At 40.4% G+C, this 21565-nt stretch overlaps 1 protein-coding gene across 1 annotated transcript in view; it reads right to left on the reverse strand.

The window, feature by feature from the left end:
* Positions 1–21565, reverse strand: part of LOC149842654 (SET domain-containing protein) — a 133953-nt gene that overhangs the window by 36140 nt on the left and 76248 nt on the right. The window contains exons 11-12 of the mRNA XM_089999346.1: positions 385–441; positions 170–241 (exon numbers count right to left, since the gene is read on the reverse strand). Coding sequence (XP_089855472.1) covers positions 170–241; positions 385–441 — 129 coding nt within the window. The remainder of the gene's footprint in view (positions 1–169; positions 242–384; positions 442–21565) is intronic.

Here is a 21565-nt window from a genome sequence, read left to right on the forward strand (position 1 = left end):
TTACAAAGAAACAAAAATAGAACATGTTTGAGAAAGAGGAGGTAGTAACAAAACATATTAAACAAGAGGCCATAAGATTTGATAACCATGAGATAGGTAAACAAATATTACTGAAATGGAGTCCCCTGGAAAGCGAATGACATACAAATTCATGCAAAAAATGCCTGACCTGGATTTCTAGAAGCTGCCCTTTGTAATCAGCAAATGGTGCTTGCTGAAAGGCTTCCATTGGATAGTGAACCTAGAAAAATCCAAATGGAAAAAAAAAAAAGAAATTCCATCATCATATCGCTACACATTCCTCCAAGTTGAAACCACCAAAACAAGTAATAGCAAAATGAAATAATGAATGAACTTTACAAACCAAATATAACACAAAGTTACCATAAGATAGTCATCTGGGTTCTTTTCCACGACAAATCCATATAGGTACAACAATTCCTGGGGATAACGGTTGATGAGGACAATGTACAGTAACCAGAAAAGAGGAAAAAGATAGTGAACAAAATTATAACATAAACAGAAGATAACCTTATTGCTATAGGTGTCCTAATGGCTAATGCAATACTTAATACAGAGTTCCAATCAAATTTGTCCAAAAGTACCTAATGACGACTTTCTGGAAATTCCAACAAAACTAAGGGATTATGCAAACACGAGTTGGAGATGAGGTTGTTTTAACGAGAACCTATGAAAGATGTTTCAATACATTGTATTATCAAACTTGGCTTTCTGCAGGTTATTTTTTTCTACCATTTATACTGTATGACTGTTTAAAACTTTAAAACTATATACCACTGTTAATCCTTTCTCACATATATCTATATTTGTGACCAAAAAGGCACTTGATCAAGTATATAAAAAAACAGAAAAATCCAGCATATGAATTAGCTAAGATGGGCCCATCAAGAAAAAAGAAGGCCTTCAGCCTGAACACAAGAACATGATCGGATTTTACAAAGGCCCAGGCATAAATGAACTAAACTACTGAAGATTTGCTAAAGTCTCAAGTCTGCATGAGATTTTGGCTTTTTTTGAGAAACCTAACCAGGGATATGTTTGAACAAAGAAATGTGGTAAACCAACACGACTGAAAATATTTGAACATTTGGACAGAATAAGCACAAGGCTCTTTCCACAGACTAAAGGTGGCCAATGAGCCAAGACTCTCATGAGAGGCTCATGCTCAAGGCTCAGCTTGGTAATGGTAACTGGTAAGGATCCATTTAAGTTGGATCATTTAATAAACAAGCTGAGATCAACTTGATCTAGGGGCTTGTTCAGTTAAGAAAACTGATCTCGAGCTTGAGCATAGCTGCAGTAAGAGTTCTATAAGCTCATTTAAAACTTGCCAAAAAAAGTAAGATTTGGACATAAATACTTTCATATATAGGATTATCTTTGGTACCTTTAAGGGTACCGTATGCTTTAGTGGCCCCACTGATTTGCTACATCTTGCATTGAATGCTTTGTGGATCTGATTACACTCCATAGTTTTGTAATAGAGATCATGCATTAAATTAAGAGATTTTGACGCTTAGGCCTCCAAAGGAATCTAAAAATCCACAACCTCCAATGCATCAAAACTTCACCTCAACAAAATTTATACTACATGGCCTGATTGACTGAATAATACCCTGCAACCATGACTTTTTACTAGAGAATACAAACACATGCCCACAAGCATGTGCACAGGCATGTGTGTGCGCATTCATATGTTAAAATACATGTAATCAATATATATATATATATATATTCAATCATACCCGATAAGGCTATTCCTGTAATTCTGTCCAATAGGGGCATTGTACTCTTTTTTCATTTTTCATTTTTGTTTTTCTTTTCCTTTTTCTTTCTTTTGTTTTCTTTTTTCTAAAAATGCATTTAATGCATTCACATTGGGGGTCCCAACTAAGAGTCGTTGGGCCCCCAACGGTCACAAGTGTGACTGTTGGGAGCCCAACGACACCTTGTTGGCCTCCCAATGTGGTCTATGTCTCTTACTTTTCTCCCTCTCTCTCATTCCTCCTTGCCTATAAATAAGTGGGGTATCCCCCTTTGTAAAGTATTGGCTTCTTCAAGCCCTTTCTTGCATTTATAAGAATTTATGTTTGCAAGCCATTGCTGGCTTTTGTATATGTCCTTTTTTGTACTTGTTCTTTTGCTTTCTATGTGTGAATGTCCAATGTAGGACATTGTTTTTATTTTCGCATATTTCATTACATGGTATCAGAGCATACACTTGGCAACTATAGAAAAGCCATTTGCCATCATTGCCAAGAACCGGGTCATATAAGACCTAATTGCCCTAAGCTAAATGAAGCACCAAAAAGTAAGGTTGCTTCCGTTGAAGAAATTACTCAAAAGAAGGAGGAGACTATCAAAGGGAAGAAATCTTTCTCTCTTGCTCAACTATCGGAAGCACTTCAAATTCTACTCAAATCGCCATCAACTTCGGGTGCCGCCGTAGCTTCTTCTTCTCCTCTAGGTATGTCTTCTTGGATTTTTGATTCTGGAGCTTCCTTTCATATGACCCCTCTTGAAAATGGCCTTTCCGATTTGTGTAATAACTCTAAAAACTCTTATGTTTCAACTGTTAAAACATATGTAATAATACCATAATACCCGATAGGGGTATTATGGTCATTTCACAAAGTACCCCATAGGGGTACTTATTTTGTTTCTCGCCGATGATACATCTTTACAAGTAAAAAATTTTGGTACTTTAAATTTTTCCAAAGATTTCTTTGTGCCAGACGTAAGAGTGGTGCCTCAACTTAATTTAAATCTCCTTTCTGTTTCTCAAATATGTGATCATGGATGTGAAATCTCTTTCTCAACTAAGTATTTTTGGAAAAATGAAATCCACTCCTTTTCCAAATAGAACTTTTGTGTCCAAAAGACCTTTGAGTTAGTCCATTCGGACGTTTGGGGTCATTTTCCGGTCATATCGAAAGGAGGATACTCCTATTATGTTACTTTCATTGATGACTACACTAGATATGTGTAGATTGATTTTCTCAATTTAAAATCCGAAGTCTTTGACTTCTTCAAGAAATTCTATATGATAGTCAAAAATCAATTTTCAAAGAATATCTCTACTCTTAGATCCGATTCGGGTGGAGAGTATCTATCAAATGAATTTCAAAATTATTTGGAAACAAATGGAATTTGTCATCAAAGTTCATGTCCTAGGACTCCCCAACAAAATGGTCTAGCCGAAAGAAAGCATAGGCATATTTTGGAAACCACTAAGACACTTCTTATTTCCAAAGAAATTCCAAAAAGTTTTTGGGCCGAAGCCGCTTTAACTTCAACTTACTTGATAAATAGAATGATATCTTCATCCCTACAAAATACATCTCCATATGAAAAATTATTTGAAAGAACACCCGATTTTAATAGATTAAGAATTTTTGGGTATAAATGTTTTGTTCTTACACATAAAAAAGATAAATTATCTCCTAAAGCTATTGAATGTGTTTTCTTAGGATATGGAGAAAATCAAAAGGGTTTTAGATGCTTCGACCTTAAAAATAACAAACTATGTGTGTCTAAAGATGTAACCTTTTTAGAAAATGAAAATGATTTTGAGAAAACTAAAGATATTGACGAAAGCGAATATGTTTTCTTATTTGATCTTCTCTCTCAAGAAGATGTGACTCCTCAAGAAGATGTGACTCCTCAAGAAGAGGAAATCTCTAATGATTTGTTGAATGATCTAGAGGATATTCCTCTTAATAATGTTGAAAATGAAAGTGATAGACCCATCCAAACCTATGTTAGGCGTGGTCAACAAGTTCCCATGAGTGCCTTAGAAAAATACTCTCAAGGGTCCAACATAGAAGAAACCTTTTTAAGGAGATCCAGCCGAATCTTCAATCCTCCTAATAGGTTTGTTTCCTATGAGTCTCTAACACCAAAGCATAGAGCGTGTCTAATTGTGTTACACTCTTTTCATGAACCTTCACATTATAATGAAGCCAAAAACATTCCCTAGTGAGTTAAAGCCATGAACTTAGAACTTAGTGCCCTTGAAAAGGAAAAAACCTAAGAAATAACCTCTTTACCCAGTGGAAAGAGATCTATTGGATGTAGATGGGTCTTCAAAATTAAAACTAAAAGTGATGGGTCATTAGAACGCTATAAAGCCCGGTTGGTAGCAAAAAGATACGCTCAAGAATACAGTATAGACTATGAAGAAACCTTCGCTCCCGTAGCTAAGATGACTAGTGTTAGGACTCTCATTGTGGTTGCGCCAGTTAAAAAATGGCCTATTTATCAATTAGATGTTAAGAATGCATTCCTAAATGGTGAATCAAATGAAGAGGTTTACATCTTCACCAAAAGTATGCATTGGTGAAAATAAAATTCTCAAACTTAAAAAGGCATTATATGGTTTAAAGCAAGCTCCAAAGGCTTGGCATGATAGATTTAGCAATGTAATGACAAGTTTGAATTTTCGCTCATGCTATACTGACACTGCATTGTTTGTAAAAAGTGCAGGGTCTTCAGTAGTTATTCTACTACTTTATGTTGATGATATGATCATCACTGAAAGTGATGAGCAAGGAATCAATGATATTAAGAAAGTTTTAAAGGAAAATTTTGACATGTCTGACCTTGGTTTCTTAAGATATTTTTTAGGAATTGAAGTAGTGTACTCTCCCCGAGGGTACATTCTCTCTCAAATGAAACTTGCTGCTGACAATTGTTACAAGTCTGGCATCTCCGATGATAAGAAGACAGAAACCCCTGAAGTTATCAATGCAAAGTTGAAGTTGAAAAATGTAACACTCATCGAGAATCCTACTCTCTACCACCAACTTGTTGGGTCTCTGACCTACTTATCCATCACTCGGCCAGACATAGCTCATGCAGTTCACTCAGTCAGTCAGTTTCAACATGCACCTACAACAGTGCACATGAGTGCAGTCTTAAGGATAGTCAGATACATCAAAAACACCATAACTAAGGGACTTTTTCTTTCCTCTTCGTCATCACTTGATTTAATTGCTTATACTGATGCTGATTGGGGAGGAAATCCCAATGATAGAGTCTCAACTACCGGTTTTTGTGTTTTCTTAGGTGACTCTGATTTCTTGGAGATGCAAGAAGCATCATAAAATATCATTGTCCTCAACAGAAGCGGAGTACCGTGCAATGGCCACTACAACCATGGAGCTTGTATGGCTTAGAAGTCTTTTCAGTGATATGGGCATAGTCATCTCTACTCCTTCGAAGATGTGTTGTGACAACAAAAGTGCAATCTATATTGCAAGCAATCACACCTTCCATGAGCGTACTAAACACATCGAGATGAACTGCCATTACATTTGTGATGAATACCTAAGAGGAATCACAACACTTCCTTACGTTATATCCGAGTACCAGTTGGCGGACCTCTTCACTAAAGCCCTTGTTGCTCCTCGTTTTATGTTCCTTCTCAACAAGCTTTCGGTTATATCCCCGTAAAGCTTGAGGGAGGGTGTTAAAATACATGTAATCAATATATATATATATATATATATATATATATATATATATATATATATATATTCAATCATACCCAATAAGGGTATTCCTGTAATTCTGTCCAATAGGGGCATTGTAGTCTTTTTTCATTTTTCATTTTTGTTTTTCTTTTCCTTTTTCTTTCTTTTGTTTTCTTTTTCCTAAAAATGCATTTAATGCATTCACATTTGGGGTCCCAACTAAGAGTCGTTGGGCCCCCAACGGTCACAATTGTGACCGTTGGGAGCCCAACGACACCTTGTTGGGCCTCCCAATGTGGTCTCTCTCTCTTACTTTTCTCCCTCTCTCTCATTCCTCCTTGCCTATAAATAAGTGGGGTATCCCCCTTTGTAAAGTATTGGCTTCTTCAAGCCTTTTCTTGCATTTATAAGAATTTATGTTTGCAAGCCATTGTTGGCTTTTGTGTATGTCCTTTTTTGGACTTGTTCTTTTGCTTTCTATGTGTGAATGTCCATTGTAGGACATTGTTTTTATTTCCGCATATTTCATTCCAACATATACATAGTAGATGCAACCCAATATCATGATAAAAAACAAGAAGACCAAGACCTTTTTGTTTTTTTCACCAGCCCCTCCCCCTTAACCAGTGGTCAGTCAAGCAAACTTGCTTATTGGCAGTTGCCAACATGGTTGTAAACAGGTTAAACTAGGCCAATTCTGGATGCATAAAGGTCGATGTATAACTATTATTTCCATTTTGCCAAGTTCCATGCCCTAATCTAATTATCCCATGTGCAGTTGGATCTACATCCAATTTTGGATCAAACTGCCCACAATCTAGTACCTTTTTGTTTTTTTCACCAGCCCCTCCCCCTTAACCAGTGGTCAGCCAAGCAGACTTGCTTATTGGCAGTTGCCAACACGGTTGTAAACAGGTTAAACTAGGTCAATTCTGGATGCATAAAGGTCGATGTATAACTATTATTTCCATTTTGCCAAGTTCCATGCCCTAATCTAATTATCCCATGTGCAGTTGGATCTACATCCAATTTTGGATCAAAGTGCCCACAATCTAGTACACGCATCCACAGAGAAAAGTTTTCCAGATCTAGTTTTGTATCTAACTTGGAAAATATGTTTCTGACCTAATTAAGCAAACCAAAGTAGACAGGTCTCTAAGAGAAAATATTCGGGACTTAGTTTTGGATTTAACTGGGCATGATCTGTTACTTATCTGATTAGATAAATCTAGGTACATAAAAATTGAGTAAGAGAGAACTTCACAATAAAAATATTTCATTTTTATTATTTAGAAATCCCTGAGACTTCCAAGGAAGAGCTTTACATTTAAATTCACCATAGAAAATACCTCACTGTTATTATTGTAAGATTCTAAACTGTATCTGAAGCGCCTCACCTGTCTTATACACTTGAATCTCTGTAAGATCTCGTGTTTTCAGACCTTAGTCGCTTCATGAAAACTTTGAAATTTGGCTAAGTCTGGTAAGAAAATCGTTTGAGGCTCGAGTTTAGACCAAGGACTTAGAGTTTGGGTTTGACCCAAGTCTCATCATCAGGGTCTAGACAAGCCAATCGATGTGTGGCAAAGAGTTTTAAATTCAACCTTTAAATTCAAGCGAAATTCAAGCGAAGTTCGGGTTATTTTCGGGCGAAATTCGGAATTTGATATTCATGTAATATATCGTTGGATGCGTCTTGAAATTCTGAGCGCAATGGTATTTTACTTTTTCAAATCCGAGTTCCGGTTGGCCCAGAAATCACGTTTTTTCTAAAATTTTAGCAGTTTGTTGAAGCGGATCCGAAATTGGATCGGATTGAATCCAAGGTGTAGGATCCAAATTTTTATGGATTTGGGTCCTAGTTAAGTCCTATAAAAATCTGGAGTTGATACAAGTCCTAATCCAAATGTTGTGTGAGTATGGGTTTGGATCTTGGATCCGGATCCGATCCAAAATCCAAGCTTAACATTTTTATGACTTTAAATTCAGCTGGGAGCTTTAAATTGGGGTTATTAGTATATAAAAAGTCTCCATGGTCAACATGACCAATTTTGGAAACTTTTGAATACCTATTAATAATTAAATTCAAAAAAATAAAATTATTAATTTAATAATTTTTATTAATTTCGGGATTAGGGTTTAGGGTTAACCCTCTTCCCTGATAAGAAGGGGTTTATAGGTTTCCATACCTTTTAAGTAAGGTGGGTCAAAAAGTCAACAAAAATTTTGTTAGAGAGGAATCCAAGAAATTTTGGAAACTCTGTAATGTGGGAGAACCAAATCTGGAAACTCTCTAAAGAGTTTCCAGCTACAAATAGGAGAAGGAAGGGGGGGCGGCAGCCCTTTCTTTTTCTTTTGGCTGGAGAGAAAAAAAAGACAGGAAAAAGAGGGGAGAGAAGAGAGAGAGAGAGAGAGAGAGAGAGAGAGAGAGAGAGAGCAAGGTAGAGTGAAGGAGGTAGAAAAAGGAGGTGGGAGGCATCGGAGCTCAGCCCAAACGCCCTCCATAGCCTCTATTCTTTTCTTTTTCCAAAAAGGTATGGGTACTTTTTCTTGAAACGAATGAGAAATAGGGTAAAGATTGGATTTTCCATGCTTCTTTTGATGGAAATCCATATAGGAACAGTGGACTCTCGATTTCCACCGTTATTCTTTTTCGCATATGCTGTATTTTTGTTGTTTCAGAAAAAGAATATATAGGTATATATATATGATATTCCAGTGGTCAGTTTTGCAAAATAGGTGGTGTGCTGTTGTTTTTTACAGCATACACAGGTCCAAACTGGACCTGTGTACATGCTTTTGGACCCAGCCGACAGGGTCGGCTGGGCTAGGTATTCCTCTTTTATAAATATATATATATATATATATATATATATATATATATATGCATTAAATAAAAAGACCAGTTTTGCAAAATCTGTGTACGTTGTTGTTTTTGACAGCATACACAGGTCCAAAATGGACCTGTGTACCTGCTGATTGGACCCAGCCGACAAGGTCGGCTGGGCTGGGAATCTTCTTTAACAAAAAAAAAATATATATATATATATCCTATGTCACATGGGTGCGGGTGCGGGTGCGGGTGCGGGTGCGACACGGGTGCGGCGCAATTTCAAAAATTTTGGACACGGGGACTCGGCTATATATATATTAAAAAAAAAAAAAAAAATATATATATATATATATATATATATATATATATATATATATATATATATATATATATATATATATATATATAAGACTCGGTCAAAGTTGTGCCCATTAGGAGACAGGTGATGAGTTGTGAAGGCATTCTGTACAGTTTCTTCATATAGGAATAATTCACTTTTGGGCAATTTCTTCATACACTGTAATAATTCACTTTCTTCATACAGGAAAAAACCACAAAAACTTGAGTTGTGCCCATTCTGTACTTAAAACTTGAAAGTATACAGGTTTTTTAGTTGTGATGGGTTTTTTTCCTTACAGCTGTAGCCCAGAAAATTTAAAAAAAAAATAATTTCAAAAAAAAAAAAATTCCAAAAAATGGACCAAAATGACCCTGGGTGCGTTGACCACACCCAAGGTCGGGTTGACCGAGTCCGAGCCGCACCCGTGTCCGCACCCGTGTCGGTGCGTGTCGACGCGGGTGCGGCGACCTTGGAGCCGAGTCCGTGTGACATAGTATATATCAGTTTCGGTGTGCCCTGTCTTGCTGTCGTTTTGACAGCCTACACAGGTCCATACTGGACCTGTGTGCGTGCTTTTGGACCCACCCGACGGGGTCGGCTGGGCTGGGTGTTCTTCCCTTTTCAAAAAAACCATATGATAGTATTTAGCAGGCAGTTTTTGCGTAAATAAATTTTTATGCTGTTGTTGTTGACAGCATACACAGGTCCACACTGGACCTGTGTATATGTTGTTAAGCCCAGCCAACAGGGTTGGCTGGACTGGGCATGGCTGTATAAATATATATATATATATATATATATATATATATATATACATTAATCAAAATTCATTTTTTTAACAGATATGCTGTTGTTCTTTTTGACAGCATACACAGGACCAAACTGGGCCTGTGTACATGCTGTTGGACCCAGCCGACAGGGTCGGCTGGGCTGGGCATTGTCCCTTTCAAAAAGACATTTACGAAATCTGTTTTGTTTTTTTTGGGTTCGGCTGATTGATTGGCTGGCTGGCAGCCAGCCGAGTGGCGCTCGACTGACTGCCAGCTGCTGGCCAAGCCGACAGGCCCAGCCAAGTGATTGGCTGGGTGCGGTACTAATTTTTGGCAGGACCGGGGCAGGCCCAGTCGACCCAGTCGATTAGGAGCTGACTTGAAGCCTTGGGCATTGAGAATAAATTTTTATATATGTATTTTGCTGCATAGTTGGGGATTCTTGACAGCTTACACCTGTGAATGTGCTGTCAGGCCCAGCCGACAGGGTCGGTTGGGCTGGGCTGTGAAATACATAAATTTTTCTTTTCTCATATGGATATTGTAGCATGCTAGCTTATGAAAATAGGGCCTGTTTGTGTGATTAGTAAAGTTCAGAATTGTTAATCTTTTGATGCATGATAAATCTTGAGCATGAATTATGTACCTACAGTTTTATTTCTCTTTATGTTAGAAGTTGAGGTGGTTTACATGACAGTTGAAACATGCTTACACATTGATGAACATGACGTGTGTTGTAACATATACATAAATACATGAATGCTTCTTTGCCCATCTCAACACAAATCATGGTTAAAGGCATATGTAGTAATGATTGCACAAAGATGCTTGCATACCATGCATATGCACAGGAAAATGGGGTATAACATGGGTTGTGTAATTTGCATATGGGAATGTCATATTTCATGTTTATTGTCAATGGGTTAATTTGGTACGTATATGACTATCCCTTGCAGGCATGTTAATACCACTGCATACATATGATTATGATTCTTGCATCAGTGCTTCGGTGATCATGATGAATCATCGAGGGTTTAGTAAACCCGAGTTGTGGAATTGATTTCCCTCATTCATTTCAATGCATTGCAAAGATCATGCTTTATTAATATTTCAACTTTATTGCACTGTTCTATATGTTTCCACAGGCCGGAGTCCTGTGATAGCTCTCGCGAGGTAGATGCGAGCTTTTATCTTTCTTTTTGCATATGATGTTGCAAAACTTAAGAAATTAATTAAAAAGTAATAACAAAGCACAGTGTAATATACCTTCTGGGATCACCCATCTGGAGAATGGGGGTCTTAGAAATCCGGTCTTGGGGAGACTGTGAGGATACAAAACTCCGTGTGCGTAATTTTGGTCCCCTGAACCCGATATTGAGGTTCCTTCTCCTGGCCACGGTTTTAGGGAGAGTCCGCCACTTTACCCGGGAGTGGTGTGCTTGACACAGCTGTTGTTTTTGGTACCAAGGAAGTAACACTTGTGGGCGTGGGGTGTCCCTTGTGTCCCTGACATTAGATGTGGAGGTCTAATGTTCCGAAGGTGATTCGGTCGAAGGCTAAGTAGGAACACAGTAATAAAATATAAATTGTGTGCTAAGCTACCCTGGGAACCTAACTTAACCTCGGGGTTTGTACCCGTTTGGTGTATCCGCCGGCAACGGTAATTAAAAAAAGAGAAACTTAAAGCTGTATGTATTTAATAGGGCATGCATAAGGAAACAAAAGACTTAATGGAAGATAATAAAATGATTCATGCATTGCATAAAAGACATGCATTTTTCCTGTTATGCATTAGATCATGCATACTTTAATGGTTTCCTTACTCAGTACATGAGGGTAAGTGTTGAATGTTTAATTCTTGTTGCATGCTGAAATTTTAGTAGATGCTACTGCTTTACTGTCCTTGCATGCTTAGCATTTATGATTGTTGCATGAATAAATTCTCAAATGCTATAAACTGTCTTGTATGTATTTACCTTAATTGTTGCATGATATCTCATCTTGACTCTTTATCTCACTGGTTTCATTAAGAAGTAGCTGTGCTCAGGATTTCGATTCTGACACCCTACTTCATTGGTTTTTCGCAGGAACAGGTGATCAGTGAAGTCGACAGCTACTGCGAGGGCGCGAGAGTCACAACGAGTTTTGACAGTCTTCTTTGTGGACAGCGTGACTCTTTATTTTGGTTTTTCAGTCTAGTGTTCTTGTTATTTGCTTATTGTCATCAGTGGTTACTTGAGTCAGACACTTTATTTTTGAGATTAGTTTTTAATTCATGAATAAAGGCAATGGTTAGTTATGGATGTTAATTGCAAGTTCTTTTGTGGTTTATGGCTATCCAGTTAGAATTGGAACTGTGAGGACCCCGGGTCTCTGGGAAGTTTTCGCACTGTTTTAGAAAAAAAAAATTCCGCATTTTCAAAGGGGATGAGTTGGGGTCGTTACAGGTTTGGTATCAGAGCCACCACAATTACTTGCAATTTTATTGTCTTTGAGTGTTTAATTTTCATAATTGGTATGTGAGCCCTGTCCTGAAGCGTCAACAAGTTGTGACTCGTCCTCCAGAGCAGTCTTCTTCACTAGTATGGTTGTTTAATGCTTTTACTTAATTTATATAAGTCCTGTGTGATTATGTTACTTAAAATTTAATGTTCTTTGGTGTGAATTAAAAGGCTAGTGTGATTACGGGGACGATCATCGTTCGCGATCAACCCTGAGGCGGTAGTATCAATAATAGTCTAATTTATAAAAGAATGTGCATTGTAGATGTCGCACTATACCCGTAGAGGCGCTTCGTCTTCTACTGCTGCTCCCACGAACTGGCAGGAGCAAAGAGATTTCATGATGGAGGCCATCCATACCCTGACGGAGACTATGATGACTCAGGCGACACAAACAGCGCAGGCGCTGCAAGCGACTCAGAACCTTCAGGCGGCACAGGCGGCACAAACGGCTCAAGCGGCACAGGCTACACAGGCAGCCGCGCAAGCAGCGACTCGTGACCCTCCGGTCAATATTGTTCCAAACGCAGGTGGCGTTTCTTTCGAGCGGTTTCTGAAGTTGTACCCGCCTTCCTTTTCAGGAAAGGCAGACCCAGAGGCTGCTGCGAGCCGGGTCGAGGAGATTGAGAGGGTGTTTGACGTCTTACTTGTCCCTGAGGAGAGAAAGACACCCTTTGACACGTACCGCTTGAAGGGCGATGCCAAGAACTGGTGGGACACCCTGCGAAGGGTGAAATTTGCTGATTGGGATGAGATTCCTTGGGAGACGTTCAGGGAGGAGTTTCTGGACGCCTACTTTCCCCCTTACGCCGAGGAGCAGATGCAACAAAAGTTCCTCGATCTGACTCAGGGGACCATGAGTCTCATGGAATACACTACTAGGTTCTGGAGTCTTGAGAAGTATAGCCCAAACCTCTTTAAGAATGAGAAGGCAAGGGCAGCTAGATTCATGCGTGGACTGAAGGACGGGTTACGGACTCGTGTGCTCGGGGGTCGTCCTTCTACCCTGGCCGAGGCGATCGAGTCAGCCACCGTATTGACCGAGGACTGAGAACGATCCAAAGGTGGTTTTCAGAAGAAGGATGGCAACGGAGGAGGTTCTTCAGGTGGGACCAGGAAGAATCCTCCAACAGGAGGGGGAGTGCAGAACGGGAAAAAGCAGCGTACCCGTGACGGGCGACAACAGGGCGCGCAACAGGGCCAACCTCAGCCGCGGAGACAACAGGGGAAGGCCCAGCCGGCATGTCGCAGATGCGGCAAGAACCATCCACTAGGTTTTTGCCCATCGTTCAAGGGGGTCTGCTACCAGTGCCAGCAGCCAGGGCACATTGCCCCCTTCTGTCCGAACAAGCCTGCGGTTCCGGGTGGACAGCAGCAACAACTACAGCAGCAGAGGCCTCAACAGCAGCAAGGTCAGCGCAAGACCAATGGACGGGTCTACGCAGCCACAGCAACCTCCCAGGATGATCAGGCTGATCTGATCGAAGGTATATTCTTAGTTGCCGAACACTTTGCACGTGTTATGTTTGATTCGGGTGCAACCCACAGTTTTATTTCCTCTTCGTTTGCAAAGTTGCTTGATTTAGTTCCATCTAGCCTCGAAAGGGCTTTTGATGTCATGTCACCTATGGGTGCATCCTCTTCCTGCGGGAAGTATTTTCCGTCCGTATGCGTGGTGATAGAAGGCCATGAGTTGTCTGCCGATTTGGTCATTTTGGATATGACATTTTATGATGTCATCTTGGGTATGGACTGATTGTCCAAGCATAATGCGACCCTCCAGTGTAGGGGCAAGAAGGTAATCTTGGAGCACCCCCAAATTGTCTGCATTGTTGTGTCATTCGACGAGACCGACCGATGGGGTGAGGATCGTGTCAGCTTTGAAGGTCTCCAAGTACCACAAGAAGGGTTGCATGGTATTCTTGACCAGTGTTTCTGCTCAAGACAGTCAGGCGACGCCCTTGGATCAGTTAGACGTTGTCCGCGAATTCCCGGATGTTTTTCCCGAGGATTTGCCGGGTTTGCCTCCGCATCGAGAAATTGAATTCTCGATCGAGCTAGTGCCTGGTACGGCACCAGTTTCTCGCGCTCCGTATCGCATGGCACCTGCCGAGTTAGGGGAACTGAAAAAGCAGTTGCAGGAGCTTCTTGACAAAGGATTTATCAGACCGAGTGTATCCCCTTGGGGTTCCCCGGTCATCTTTGTTAAGAAGAAGGATGGTTCAATGCGACTTTGTATTGACTACCGCATGTTGAATCAAGTAACGATGAAGAACAAATACCCTTTGCCTAGGATCGATGATTTGTTTGATCAGTTGAGAAGGGCTAAGGTGTTCTCGAAAATCGATCTTCGTTCAGGATATCATCAGCTGAGGATTAAAACCGAAGATATTCCTAAGACAGCGTTCAGGTCCAGATATGGGCATTATGAATTTCTAGTGATGTCATTTGGACTTACAAATGCCCCTGCGGCATTTATGGATCTGATGAACCGGGTTTTCAAGTTGTGGCTGGATTCTTTTGTCATCGTGTTCATAGATGACATCCTGATATATTCGGAGAGTGTGGAAGATCACCGAGAGCATTTGCGACTCGTGCTGCAGACACTGAGAGAACATCAGCTTTATGCTAAATTCTCAAAGTGTGAGTTTTGGATCGATAGGGTGATGTTTCTTGGTCACGTGATATCCGAGAGAGGTGTAGAGGTTGATCCAGCCAAGGTGGAAGCCGTTTTGTCATGGGAACAACCGAAGACGGTGACAGACATTAGGAGTTTCTTGGGATTGGCGGGTTATTATCGTCGATTCATTCAAGATTTCTCGCGTATAGCGGCTCCGATGACTCGGTTGTTGCAGAAAGGAGTGAAGTTCGAGTGGTCCTCTCGCTGCGAAGACAGTTTCCAAGAGTTAAAGAAGAGGTTGACCACAGCGCCGGTTTTGACATTGCCTTCCGGGACGGGTGGTTTTGTGGTATACAGTGATGCGTCGGAGACTGGACTGGGTTGCGTTCTTATGCAGCATGGAAAGGTCATAGCATACTCTTCCCGACAGCTAAAGGTGCATGAGAAGAATTATCCCACACATGACTTGGAGTTAGCGGCAGTAGTGTACGCGCTGAAGATTTGGCGCCACTACCTTTATGGGGAAACGTTTGAGGTCATGTCTGACCACAAGAGCCTCAAATATATCTTCACCCAGAGGGACTTGAATTTGAGGCAACGTAGGTGGTTGGAATTCCTAAAGGATTACGACTTCTCCATCGCTTACCATCCGGGTAAGGCGAATGTGGTGGCTGATGCACTTAGTAGAAAAGCGTCAGTCACAGCAGCTAGCTTAATTGGACGCAGTTGGAATCTGGTCGAGGAGTTCGTACGATGGCAACATTTTTCTGATGACTCCGAGCGCATCCTTTGTGTCGGGATGCAGGCCCGACCAGAGATCATAGATCGAATTGAGGAACTCCAATCAGAAGATCCGGACTTTGAAAAGTTGTGCGAAAGTGCTCAGAAGCCAGAAGAGCAGTTTCGCCGAGAGGAGGGCGGAACCATTATGTTCGGGGACCGATGGTGGGTTCCAAAAGCGTTACGGGAAGAGTTGATGAGTGAAGCTCACAGGTCGAAGTATTCCGTTCACCCTGGTTCCACCAAAATGTTCAAAGATCTTCAGAGGACTTATTGGTGGAATGGGATGAAACGGGACATCGCGGAGTTCGTATCTCGGTGTCTTACTTGCCAGCAAGTGAAGATTGAACACCAGAGACCAGGTGGACTTTTGCAGCCTCTTGAGATTCCAGAGTGGAAGTGGGATGATATCTCGATGGACTTCATCGTAGGGATGCCTAAGACCCGACGACAACGAGATGCCATATGGGTAATTGTGGATCGTTTGACAAAGAGTGCTCACTTTCTTCCGATCAGGATTAGTCAAAGCTTGGAAAGCTTGGCCGATCTCTACGTAGAGGAGATTGTTAGGCTTCACGGAGTGCCTCGTTCGATAGTGTCAGATCGGGATCCGAGGTTCACATCTCGATTTTGGCGACAGCTTCAGAAAGCCCTTGGCACTACCTTGAAGTTTAGTACTGCTTTCCATCCGCAGACAGACGGGCAGTCAGAGCGAACGATTCAAACGCTCGAGGACATGTTGAGAGCGTGCGCTTTGGATTGGGCAGGTGATTGAGACAAACATGTGAAGCTTGCAGAGTTTTCTTATAACAATAGCTTTCATGCTAGTATTGATATGGCCCCGTATGAGGCACTGTATGGCCGACCGTGTAGATCTCCGGTTTGTTGGGATGAGGTTGGAGTAAGAGCAGTAGAGTCTCCAGAAATCGTCCAGCACTATGCGGATCAGGTGCGTTTAATTCGACAAAGGTTGATTGCAGCTCAAAGTAGGCAAAAGAGTTATGCCGACCAGCGGCGTAGAGAGCTCAGTTTTGAGGTAGGCGATCACGTGTTTGTTCGAATCTCGCCTACAAAAAGTATCTTTCGGTTTGGGAAGAAAGGCAAGTTGAGTCCTAGGTATGTGGGACCCTTCGAATTCCTTGGACGTGTCGGAGAGACTGCGTATCGAGTAGCCCTTCCTCCTCAGTTTTCACAGATTCACGATGTTTTTCATGTCTCGATGTTGAGAAAGTACGTACTTGACCCCTCACACGTAATTCACTATGAGGCGATCGAGGTACAACCTGACTTAACTACAGACGAGAAGCCGATAGAGATTGTGGAACGTCAGGAAAGTGTACTGCGCAGTAGAACGATTCCGTTAGTAAAGGTGCGTTGGCAGCATCATGGGCTAGACGAATGCACTTGGGAGCCTGAGGCAGATATGCGTCAACACTATCCTCTTTTATTTGGTACGTTCTAATTTCGAGGACGAAATTCTTTTAAGAGGGTAGGGATGTAAGATCTCGTGTTTTCAGACCTTAGTCGCTTCATGAAAACTTTGAAATTTGGCTAAGTCTGGTAAGAAAATCGTTTGAGGCTCGAGTTTAGACCAAGGTCTTAGAGTTTGGGTTTGACCCAAGTCTCATCATCAGGGTCTAGACAAGCCAATCGATGTGTGGCAAAGAGTTTTAAATTCAACCTTTAAATTCAAGCGAAATTCAAGCGAAGTTCGGGTTATTTTCAGGCGAAATTCAGAATTTGATATTCATGTAATATATCGTTGGATGCGTCTTGAAATTCTGAGCGCAATGGTATTTTACTTTTTCAAATCCGAGTTCCGGTTGGCCCAAAAATCACGTTTTTCTAAAATTTTAGCAATTTGTTGAAGCGGATCCGAAATTGGATCAGATTGAATCCAAGGTGTAGGATCCAAATTTTTATGGATTTGGGTCCTAGTTAAGTCCTATAAAAATCTGGAGTTGATACAAGTCCTAATCCAAATGTTGTGTGAGTATGGGTTTGGATCTTGGATCCGGATCCGATCCAAAATCCAAGCTTAACATTTTTATGACTTTAAATTCAGCTGGGAGCTTTAAATTGGGGTTATTAGTATATAAAAAGTCTCCATGGTCAACATGACCAATTTTGGGAACTTTTGAATACCTATTAATAATTAAATTCAAAAAAATAAAATTATTAATTTAATGATTTTTATTAATTTCGGGATTTGGGTTTAGGGTTAACCCTCTTCCCTAATAAGAAGGGGTTTATAGGTTTCCATACCTTTTAAGTAAGGTGGGTCAAAAAGTCAACAAAAATTTTGTTAGAGAGGAATCCAAGAAATTTTGGAAACTCTGTAATGTGGGAGAACCATATCTGGAAACTCTCTAAAGAGTTTCCAGCTACAAATAGGAGAAGGAAGGGGGGGGGGCGGCAGCCCTTTCTTTTTCTTTTGGCTGGAGAGAAAAAAAAAACAGGAAAAAGAGGGGAGAGAAGAGAGAGAGAGAGAGAGAGAGCAAGGTAGAGTGAAGGAGGTAGAAGAAGGAGGTGGGAGGCATCGGAGCTCAGCCCAAACGCCCTCCATAGCCTTTATTCTTTTCTTTTTCCAAAAAGGTACGGGTACTTCTTCTTGAAACGAATGAGAAATAGGGTAAAGATTGGATTTTCCATGCTTCTTTTGATGGAAATCCATAGAGGAACAGTGGACCCTCGATTTCCACCGTTATTCTTTTTCGCATATGCTGTATTTTTGTTGTTAAAGAAAAAGAATATATAGGTATATATATATGATATTCCAGTGGTCAGTTTTGCAAAATAGGTGGTGTGTTGTTGTTTTTGACAGCATACACAGGTCCAAACTGGACTTGTGTATATGCTTTTGGACCCAGCCGACAGGGTCGGCTGGGCTGGGTATTCCTCTTTTATAAAATATATATATATATATATATATATATATATATATATATATATATATATATATATGCATTAAATAAAAAGACCAGTTTTGCAAAATCTGTGTACGCTGTTGTTTTTGACAGCATACACAGGTCCAAAATGGACCTGTGTACCTGCTGATTGCACCCAGCCGACAGGGTCGGCTGGGCTGGGAATCTTCTTTAACAAAAAATATATATATATATATATATATATATATATATATATATATATATATATATATATATATATATATATATATATCAGTTTTTGTGTGCCCTGTCTTGCTGTCGTTTTGACAGCTTACACAGGTCCATACTGGACCTGTGTGCGTGCTTTTGGACCCAGCCGACAGGGTCGGCTGGGCTGGGCTGGGTGTTCTTCCCCTTTTCAAAAAAACCATATGATAGTATTTAGCAGGCAGTTTTTGCGTAAATAAATTTTTATGCTGTTGTTGTTGACAGCATACACAGGTCCACACTGGACCTGTGTATATGTTGTTAAGCCCAGCCAACAGGGTTGGCTGGACTGGGCATGGCTGTATAAAAATATATATATATATATATATATATATATATATATATATGCATTAATCAAAAATCAATTTTTTAACAGGTATGCTGTTGTTCTTTTTGACAGCATACACAGGCCCAAACTGGGCTTGTGTACATGCTGTTGGACCTAGCCGACAGGGTCGACTGGGCTGGGCATTGTCCCTTTCAAAAAGACATTTACGAAATCTGTTTTGTTTTTTTTGGGTTCGGCTGATTGATTGGCTGGCTGGCAGCCAGCCGAGTGGCGCTCGGCTGACTGCCAGCTGCTGGCCTAGCCGACAGGCCCAGCCAAGTGATTGGCTGGGTGCGGTACTAATTTTTGGCAGGACCGGGGCAGGCCCAGTCGACCCAGTCGATTAGGAGCTGACTTGGAGCCTTGGGCATTGAGAATAAATTTTTATATATGTATTTTGCTGCATAGTTGGGGGTTCTTGACAGCTTACACAGACCCAACTGGGCCTGTGAATGTGCTGTCAGGCCCAGCCGACAGGGTCGGTTGGGCTGGGTTGTGAAATACATAAATTTTTCTTTTCTCATATGGATATTGTAGCATGCTAGCTTATGAAAATAGGGCCTGTTTGTGTGATTAGTAAAGTTCAGAATTGTTAATCTTTTGATGCATGATAAATCTTGAGCATGAATTATGTACCTACAGTTTTATTTCTCTTTATGTTAGAAGTTGAGGTGGTTTACATGACAGTTGAAACATGCTTACACATTTATGAACATGACGTGTGTTGTTACATATACATAAATACATGAATGCTTCTTTGCCCATCTCAACACAAATCATGGTTAAAGGCATATGTAGTAATGATTGCACAAAGATGCTTGCATACCATGCATATGCACGGGAAAATGGGGTATAACATGGGTTGTGTAATTTGCATATGGGAATGCCATATTTCATGTTTATTGTCAATGGGTTAATTTGGTACGTATATGACTATCCCTTGCAGGCATGTTAATACCACTGCATACATATGATTATGATTCTTGCATCAGTGCTTCGGTGATCATGATGAATCATCAAGGGTTTAGTAAACCCGAGTTGTGGAATTGATTTCCCTCATTCATTTCAATGCATTGCAAAGATCATGCTTTATTAATATTTCAACTTTATTGCACTGTTCTATATGTTTCCACAGGCCGGAGTCCTGTGATAGCTCTCGTGAGGTAGATGCGAGCTTTTATCTTTCTTTTTGCATATGATGTTGCAAAACTTAAGAAATTAATTAAAAAGTAATAACAAAGCACAGTGTAATATACCTTCTAGGATCACCCATCTGGAGAATGGGGGTCTTAGAAATCCGGTCTTGGGGAGACTGTGAGGATACAAAACTCCGTGTGCGTAATTTTGGTCCCCTGAACCCGATATTGAGGTTCCTTCTCCTGACCACGGTTTTAGGGAGAGTCCGCCACTTTACCCGGGAGTGGTGTGTTTGACACAGCTGTTGTTTTTGGTACCAAGGAAGTAACACTTGTGGGCGTGGGGTGTCCCTTGTGTCCCCGACATTAGATGTGGAGGTCTAATGTTTCGAAGGTGATTCGGTCGAAGGCTAAGTAGGAACCCAGTAATAAAATATAAATTGTGTGCTAAGCTACCCTGGGAACCTAACTTAACCTCGGGGTTTGTACCCGTTTGGTGTATCCGCGGGCAACGATAATTAAAAAAAGAGAAACTTAAAGCTGTATGCATTTAATAGGGCATGCATAAGGAAACAAAAGACTTAATGAAAGATAATAAAATGATTCATGCATTGCATAAAAGACATGCATTTTTCCTGTTATGCATTAGATCATGCATACTTTAATGGTTTCCTTACTCAGTACATGAGGGTAAGTGTTGAATGTTTAATTCTTGTTGCATGCTGAAATTTTAGTAGATGCTACTGCTTTACTGTCCTTGCATGCTTAGCATTTATGATTGTTGCATGAATAAATTCTCAAATGCTATAAACTGTCTTGTATGTATTTACCTTAATTGTTGCATGATATCTCATCTTGACTCTTTATCTCACTGGTTTCATTAAGAAGTAGCTGTGCTCAGGATTTCGATTCTGACACCCTACTTCATTGTTTTTTCGCAGGAACAGGTGATCAGTGAAGTCGACAGCTACTGCGAGGGCGCGAGAGTCACAACGAGTTTTGACAGTCTTCTTTGTGGACAGCGTGGTTCTTTATTTTGGTTTTTCAGTCTAGTGTTCTTGTTATTTGCTTATTGTCATCAGTGGTTACTTGAGTCAGACACTTTATTTTTGAGATTAGTTTTTAATTCATGAATAAAGGCAATGGTTAGTTATGGATGTTAATTGCAAGTTCTTTTGTGGTTTATGGCTATCCAGTTGGAATTGGAACTGTGAGGACCCCGGGTCTCTGGGAAGTTTTCCGCACTGTTTTAGAAAAAAAAAAAATTCCGCATTTTCAAAGGGGATGAGTTGGGGTCGTTACAATCTCTCTGTCCGTGCCTTCCTTGACCCTCAAAACACAGTCAAAATACAAGTTTTGTCATATTATATAATGATCATTTCAGTTGGAAAAGGACATGACATCCCAAAAAGATGGACTTATCAGATAATCCAAACAGGCACTTAATTGCTACCTATGTCACATAGGTGCAGGTGCGGATGCGGCACTGTAAAATAACTTGGGTGCGGGGAGTGTATATATATATATATATATATATATATATATATATATATATATATATATATAATTTTTAACATTTTTAAGTTAACACTACGTGTATTTGTGTG

The sequence above is a fragment of the Nuphar pumila genome, chromosome 3 (assembly GCF_984573655.1).
Source record: "Nuphar pumila chromosome 3, dmNupPumi1.hap1.1, whole genome shotgun sequence".
In the NCBI taxonomy this organism is placed as follows: Eukaryota; Viridiplantae; Streptophyta; class Magnoliopsida; order Nymphaeales; family Nymphaeaceae; genus Nuphar; species Nuphar pumila.